General features: G+C 40.9%; 1 protein-coding gene across 3 annotated transcripts in view; it reads right to left on the reverse strand.

The window, feature by feature from the left end:
- The window catches only part of slc12a2 (solute carrier family 12 member 2), a 223,177-nt gene that overhangs the window by 24,490 nt on the left and 190,100 nt on the right, over positions 1 to 8,587 (reverse strand). For all 3 annotated transcript variants that reach the window (XM_043718081.1, XM_043718096.1, XM_043718088.1), the window contains exons 18-20: positions 7,830 to 7,936; positions 7,259 to 7,338; positions 3,573 to 3,716 (exon numbers count right to left, since the gene is read on the reverse strand). In XM_043718081.1, coding sequence (XP_043574016.1) covers positions 3,573 to 3,716; positions 7,259 to 7,338; positions 7,830 to 7,936 — 331 coding nt within the window. The remainder of the gene's footprint in view (positions 1 to 3,572; positions 3,717 to 7,258; positions 7,339 to 7,829; positions 7,937 to 8,587) is intronic.

An 8,587-nucleotide genomic window follows, 5' to 3' on the forward strand; every position in this document is an offset into this window, starting at 1 on the left:
GGCCGGTGACAGAGAGACCATTCACACGGCGATCAGGAGCCGGTGACAGCAGCAGCAAAGGTCCTCCAGCGATCGGGGGCGAGGGGTGGAGGAGTTGGCAGCGGACTCTTCAAATTGGCGGCTGACACCTGCAAGGCGATATCTGCAGCTACAGCAGGCCTCGTGGCCCAGCGGTGGTCTGGCCTGGCCTGGCCTGGCCGAGGAGACAGGGACTCCTGGAATGGGGTGAGTGTGGGTTCAGCAGCGCCAGCAAAGTGGGCCCAGCGGTGAAGGGAAGGTGCCGAGAGTGGGGAAGCTCCTACACTTGGGGGGGTGGGGGGGGATCTGACACAGACAGCAGCAAGGGGATGGAGGTCTTCCTTGATCCTAGGTACTGGCATGGACTGGGTCAGAAAGACTCAGTCTGAGCTTTTTAGCTTCACTAGTTTTCTAATACATTCCTGTAACCTATAATGCAGGACTATTCATTTTAGTTTTATAATTTTTTTTTGTTTCCTAAGAATTTGATCTTTAGTATCTGTATCAAGGTATTTTTGCACTAAAGATGGTGCAGTTATGCAGCAACTGTAAACTTCTCACTGTGGCTATGAAGCTAATTCTATTGAACGATAACATCAGACATGTGTTAGTGACCAACACCTTGTGGCTGTGACATGCACCGTTAGAAGACAAATCAGGAGAGGCCTTACACAGTTAAAAGGTAGGACCATGGGGAGTGTTGCCAAATAGAGGGATCTAGCGGTACAGCTGTATAGTTCCTTGAAAGCGGAGTTGGGGTCGACAGGGTGGTGAAGGCTGCATTCAGCACACTTGCCTTCATTGGTCAGAACGCAGTTAGGAATTGGGATGTCATGTCGCGGTTATACAGGATATTGGAGAGATCATTTTTGGAATATTACATACAATTCTGGTTGCCCTTCTATAGGGAGGATGTTGTTAAACTTGAGGGGGTAGAAAAGATTTACAAGGATGTTGCCAGGACTGGAACATTTGAGCTATAAGGGGAGGCTGTATAGGTTGGGGCTTTTCTCCCCGTAGTGTCAGAGACTGAGGGGTGACCTTTTTATAAGTCATGAGGGGCATGGATAGGGGAATCCAAAACTAGAGAACATAGGTTTAAGGTGAGGGGGTAAGATTTAAAAAGGACCCGGGGGTAATTTTTAATGTAGAGGGTGAAGTGTGTATGGAACGAGGCACCAGAGGAAGTGGAGGCTGATACAATTATAACATTTTAAAAAGGCATCTGAATGGGCACATGAATAGAAAGATTTTAGAGGGATAGGGGCCAAGTGCTGGCAAATGGGACTAGGTCACATTGAGGTGCGTGGACAAGTTGGCCTGAGGGTTAGTTTCAGCGCTGTATATCTCTCTGTTAGTACACAATACATTATTTTTTACTGTATCTTGGTACATGTGACAATAATAAATCAAATCAAACCATATAATGGGATAAAATTCATTTGTCATATTTGGGTTGAAGCTGCTTACTCCCACTTCATTTAATTCTGTGGAATTGATTATATTTCATAGCATTGTTTAATTGATTAAGTAATAAAATTATGTTCAAAACATAGAAAGAGGAGGAGTGGGCCATTTAGCCCCTCATTCCACCATTCAGTAAGATCCTGGCCGATTACCCTACTCAGTACCCTAGTCCTACTCTCCCCCCAATACTCTTTAATCCATTTAGCTCCAAGAACTGTGAATGAAGATTATTGGTAAAATATCAGGTTATGGGTGAAGAGATCACAAACTTTTTACTCCAATGATATCACTCACAGCATAGGACTTCAGACCTTCTCCCTCTTCCCATGGAGTCACTGTTCACTTATCATGAAATTTGTTAATGTCTCTCTAATTAGCTAGGTTTTGTGGAATCTAACAACTCTGGTAGCGATTTTAATTTCTATTACAGGTAGAAAATGGGTAACAATGAATAGACATTCACGTGGTGCTTCTTTATGCTCCCCCCCAAGAGGGAATGCATTTCGCCGGTCAATAAAAAGTTAAAACTAGCCAGTGGTTTAGACAAGATTGTCAAAGGTTATTCAAGTATTTAAATTGCTGCTCATACAAAGTATTTGCTCTAACTGGTCATGCAGAAATGGATATTTCATTGGCTTGATTTGTGGGTACATTCTTACAAAACCACAAACCCAGCTTTGTTGGTTTCACTACTAGAACAAAATTCACAAAACTGTTGCAGCAAATGTGAAATCTACCTGTATGTTGCAAGAACAGAAACCCCTACAGTGGTTATACAGCACTGTCACACCAAAAATGTAGGCTGTGTAAGTTTTGTTAGAGTGGGATTTTGATAAATTCAACAATGCACATTACCATAATTTGCCCCATACTAAGAAAGTCCAATTTTTTTTAAAAATGGTACAATTGATTGAAAAGTGGAATTTTGTTGTACATAATCAACAGCTCTCAACTGATTCCCGATGAAGGGCTCTGGCCCGAAACGTCGATTCCCCTGCTCTTCGGATGCTGCCTGACCTGCTGGGCTTTTCCAGCAAACGGGGGGAGCAATTGGAGTACAATTCAAGTCATTATGCAACTATGGAGTCAATTAGCTCCTAAAACCTACTCCTCCAATCTGGACAAATTCTTGATTCCTGGCCTGCACCATACAAAGGCAACAGAACCTTCTCTGTTAGTCCCCCACATTTTTGGATCTTCCTTGGAAAACTTTTTCAAAAAAATAGCAAACCAATGTACATTTCGCCTTCAAATTCCAGCAGTGTGGACAAATCAATTGACCTAATTAACATTTTAAGCAAAGACAAATTGTTGGGCAAACTCAGCAGGTCTGGCAGTTTCTATGGTGAGAAAGCAGAGTTAACATTGAGTCCAGTGACCCTTCTTCAAAAGGTGTCTGCTTTCTCTCCATAGATGTTGCCAGACCTGCTGAGTTCCTCCAGCATTTTATTTTTGTTTCAGATTTCCAAGCATCTGCTGTCTTGTTTTATTTTTAGCCCACATCAGAATGCATGGACTAACTTTGAGTTGTTTGCATTTTAGTTAGTAACAATATAATTCACACTGAATTATGAACATTACATATACAGTAAAGGGATAAAGAAATTCTGTACATAATAATGTCTGTTCAAGTAATGGGCCATTCAGTACTCAAGAAAGCAGAATCTTTAAGCAGCTACAGACGTAGGGACAGGTGCAAACATTGGAAATGTACAGCAGGTTAGTCATTATTTGAAAATAACTAGAAGAGTTGAGACTTGCAACTTCTCTTAAGGAATAACCTAAACAATGAGACCATCCTTTTGCTTTTCTCAATCCTGTAAAACAGACTCAAATGTTATTCTGCATCAGTCCCGCACAAACAAGTTGCGGAATTGCTCTCTCGCTCTCAAAAAATATACCAAAACTGCTCTAGATCTGAGATCAAATTTTCCTTTGCATTCTCATTGATCGGGGTATTGAAACCAGTACATGACCAACTATAAAAAAGGAGAAAAAGGTCGTCTTACTGTTAAAAAGAGTAAATTATTGAGACTTTAAAATATATTTTACTATTTTCACCCCATATCAAAATTGTGAATTCTTACCTTTTTGGTCTTGTGATGCAGCTGGGCTGTTGGTTTCACTCACTGATTTCGAAGATGGCTTTGAGGAATCCGCATCAGAATGTTCCAGATTCACTACAATGTCCTTGGGTTGAGCAGATTTCTCCTGAGAAGTGCATAACTCTTCTGTACACAGAAGCAGAAAAGACATGAACCATCTCAAAAAAGATTGGATGCTTAACTGAATACCACAAGTATTTGTGAAACCATTAATATGCATATATCGCACACTAAGTCACACCTTCAATTAAGTGAGTGAAAAGCAAGTCAGTGAGCGAGCAGAAAAAAAGATGAATATCATGTTTTATTTGAATAGACCCACTTATGTGGATAGACATGTTTAATGACTAAGGGAAGCAAATGCCAGACATTTTAAGGGCTCTGATAGACCTCAAAACCACTGACAGTTCCAAAGGTACATAATTAATTGACAGTGGAAGAGGATGGTCAAATAAAACAGTATCAAATGCAGAAAGGGTTAAGAAGCCCAAGGAGAAATGCAGGCTGGTAATTTGGAATTTCATTTGTACCTTTGCCTACAGTCACTTATTAACATGACATTTCTTTCAGAAATGCCTGAGAAAATCTGTTATCTGACTGACAAATCAGATGCTGGTAGCTACCAAAAGACAGTGCTAAATTCCCACACTCCATATGGGCTGGTCACATCTGCAATTAGCTGTACTTGCTCATGACTAGGAATCACAGATAACAAACAAAAACTCTTATTTTGGGAAGCTCCATCTCTTACCTAGCCTCACAAATCCATTTTAATTGTCACTCACTCACTAGGTTTAGCTAACCAGAAACAAAATAAAATAGCCAGTTTACAGCCAGAAATATAACAAGAAAATTTTCAGGTTTAAGAATTTTGCTGTCACAAAAGACTAACACCATTGCCTAAATATTTTATTGAAAGTACAATTTGTGTGCAAAGAAGAAATAAATGTTGCTGCTGCTCTTTTAGTACATTATTTATTTTACCCCACAGCTAATCCAAGGTAGTGTTTTTGTTGAAGCAGCTCTTCTTCTGCTCCTTTCTCAGCCTGGGAACTTTCAATCTTTTGAACGGTCTCTCACAGAAACAGCCTGCACCACCTCTCCCAGCTGAGAATCTTCTTTTAGCAGAAACAAGGTGAACCTTACCACCTTGAATGGTCATAAATTCAGTCTTAAAATACAAGCTCTCATCCCCATTCCTGCTCGGTGAACTACAGCATACAGTCAGAGCTGTACAGCATGGAAACAGACCATTCAGTCCAACTTGTCCATGCCAACCAGATTTCCTAAATTAATCTAGTCCCATTTGCCAGGGTTTGGCCCATATCTCTCTAACCCTTCCTACTCACATACAAATACAATGTTTAAAAAAACACTTGGATGGGTACCAACCTCCGAGGATCAGGAGAATCGACATTTCGGGCATAAGCCCTTCCTCTCATTCCTGAGGAAGGACTTATGCCTGAAACGTCGATTCTCCTGCTCCTCAGATGCTGCCTGGCCTGCTGTGTTTTTCCAACACCACATTTTTCAACTCTGGTACTCCAGCATCTACAGTCCTTATTTTCTCCTCCTGGGTACCAACCTCCTCTACTTCCTCTGGCAACTCATTCCATACATCACCCACTGTGTGGAAACGTTGCCCCTCAGATCCTTTTTAAAATCTTTCCCTTTCACCATCTCCACAGCCCCCCTCCTGGTAGCTGTACTCCCTCTCCCAGGTCCTGACAAAGTAACCTAGTCTGAGTGTTTATGGGGATATATAGAACCCTTCACCTCTCAGTACACATCTCCATGGCAACATAAACTAGATGCGCCATGTAACCAGGTAGAAACACTTACGTACTTTATACTGTCAATTTACTTCAATGACCAGAGAGAGTTGTGATGCTCTCAGTACAAAGGCATCTGTCATCTTCTTTAAAGTATAAGCACCATGGAACTTCTTTCCCAGTACAACAATCTGACCTCTTTAATCTCCAACAATCAAATCACCCAGGCTTGCTGTCAGGTTGAGAGACTTCAGAACATGACATATGACTCCCTTTATTTTATTTTTAAATTTGAGAAAAAAATCCCAAAATAATCTTTATAAACCTCAGAATTCCACATCTCTTAGGGGACATGATGCTACAATGAGCGCATATTGGGAAGAGGTTTGGTCCATTAGGATTCTGCACAAAGGAACGCTGGTCACACATTGATAGAGTTGAATACTAAGGGGACCAAGGATATATGGAGAGTGTGGAAAAATGGAGTTGAAGTGGATGATCAACCATAAAATGTTCCTGAATGATGGTGCACAACAATTAACCAAATTGCCCTCTCCTGCTCTTTGCTGTCTTATATTCTTTACAGATCTAATGACTGTCATGTGGTTATAAGATGTAAACAAGCTGACTTTTCCTGGACATTAATATTTAATACATCAAAAGTGATTTGACTCTGGTGTCTAAATCAACTGCAAATAGGATGGCCAGTTTTTAAAAACAGCCCTTTACCCTAGTAAGTTAAAATTAGTTTACTCTAATTTAAAAAGTCCCTTTTTTGAGAATACTTTAATATCATTAACAAGATCTAGAGAATGCAAAAATTCACAATACAAAACTACATCTGAAAGTTTATCTCTGAAAGTTGCCACCCAGGTAAATAGTGCGGTGAGGAAGGCATATGGCGTACTGGCTTTTATTGGTAGAGGAATTGAGTTCCGGAGTCCTGAGGTCATGATGCAGTTGTATAAGACTCTGGTGTGTCCGCATCTGGAATATTGTGTGCAGTTTTGGTCGCCATACTATAGGAAGGATGTGGAGGCACTGGAACGGGTGCAGAGGAGGTTTACCAGGATGTTACCTGGTATGGAAGGAAGATCGTATGAGGAAAGACTGAGACACTTGGGGCTGTTTTCATTAGAGAAAAGAAGGTTTAGGGGTGACTTGATTGAGGTGTACAAGATGATTAGGGGGTTAGATAGGGTTGACAGTGTGAACCTTTTCCCGCGTATGGAGTCGGGTATTACAAGGGGGCATAGCTTTAAATTAAGGGGGGGTAGATATAGGACTGAAGTTAGGGGTAGGTTCTTCACTCAGCGAGTCGTAAGTTCATGGAATGCCCTGCCAGTAGCAGTGGTGGACTCTCCCTCTTTATGGGCATTTAAGCAGGCATTGGATAGGTATATGGAGGATAGTGGGTTAGTATAGGTTAGGTGGGCTTGGATCGGCGCAACATCGAGGGCCAAAGGGCCTGTACTGCGCTGTATTCTTCTATGTTCTATGTACATGCTAGACAATACTGAGGCAGACATAAAAATGGAGCAAATATTTGCTTCCCTCTGAGTAACTTAATACTTTTCATTTCTCTCTCATACCCTGAACAGTAGCATTAATGATTCTGTTATTCGATAGGCAGTGGGGTCTGGATGATGCAAATACAGATGATCATCATCCAGCTTTTGCCCCCACATGTAGCACATCCTTAAATTCTCTGTCTCCAATAGAACAGTATTCCCTGCATCAACAATTACCAGCATCAGTATAATTACAAACTATGACTAGAGTGAGGGGAAAAATAAGCAAGAACCTGCACTTCCAATAGCATGCTGGTGTTCATCTGCATAGGCTAAAAAAGTCACTACATTTAAGTTTAATAAGAATTGCAGATCAACTACTCACCTTGTGCTTGAAGGTGAGAAATATTAAAACCTTCCTTTAGTCTAATGACGACTACTCCATATTGACAGTCAAATGCATCACTGCAAAGTAAATGTGTATGACAATGAACAGTTCATGAACTAGAAATTAAATTCTTATACCAAATCAGGTTTAACATTTCACAAGAACGGACTACTGCAGACTAACACTGATACTGCAAAGACATTATAATTATAAAAGGGAAAGCTTAAATCAACAATACATCCAAGTATGCATAATTAACGTATCAAATTGGTGTTGACTTAAGATAATGGTAAAAAATTTGTTGGTGAAAAATATTCAGGACTTTCTCACACTTGAGTGAAGGCCGTCAAAACTCCCTCATATCATTTATTTATTGCACATTGAACGCTAAAATGCAAAATCTAAAATGGCTGTCTCTCTAACCTTTTGTTTGGAATGAAAGCAAACAAATTGTCTTATCAGAGGTGCCGTGACAAATATTCCAGAAAGGACAAATGGAAGAAAAAGGTTGCTTTTGTTTTCTGTGGTGCTTTACTCTATGGAATGGTAATTAGTAAGCTTAACTCACTGAATTGTGTTGATGTAATTATCCACATCCTTCATAAGGGCTTGATGCCAGTCTTTCTTAAAACCAAAGACCAGTGTGTTGGGCCGCATTCGACCAAGTCCTACAGCCTAGAAAGACCAGAAGCAGAAAGAAAAAAAGTCACTTGTTCCTCAGGCGTTTGCCCTGAATGTGGGCATTGAGTGGTAGTATAAAATATCCTGAGATTTGGCAGTCAGGCCACAAGACAGCTAGTGAAAAAGAAACAAAAGACACTTTTTCAAAAGGAGCACGTAAGGTTGGTATGTGTACACATACTTGAGGCAGAACTAATAAATTATCTAAATATTGTTATTCCATATTATTTCTATTCTGCCTCCAGAAATGCAGAGTTACTTGGATAGGGTAAGGGGCTCAATCTGAGTGGGAGGGTTGGTATGGAGTGTCTTCGGAGGGTCGGTGTGGACTTGCTGGGCCAAATGGCCTGTTTCCTCAATGTGGGGATTCTACAAGCCAAGAACATGCCCCAGCATCTTCCAGTGTCTATTGTTCGTCCCAGTGCCTTCTTTTCAGTCTTCAGCAGATATTACAGATCCAATTTTACCGGGGTTCCCTATAGCCTGATAGCAGCTTGCAAAAAGATTCAACAGTAGCAGAAACTGGTTCCCTACATCCAAATTGGAAAGCATTTCAAGAGACATTTGACAAAGAGTGTGTCAGAGACAGAGAGAGGGGGAGAGAGAGAGCGCGAAAGGGGGAGAGAGAGAGAGAGAGAGAGAGAG

The sequence above is a fragment of the Chiloscyllium plagiosum genome, chromosome 2 (genome assembly GCF_004010195.1).
Source record: "Chiloscyllium plagiosum isolate BGI_BamShark_2017 chromosome 2, ASM401019v2, whole genome shotgun sequence".
Taxonomy (NCBI): Eukaryota; Metazoa; Chordata; class Chondrichthyes; order Orectolobiformes; family Hemiscylliidae; genus Chiloscyllium; species Chiloscyllium plagiosum.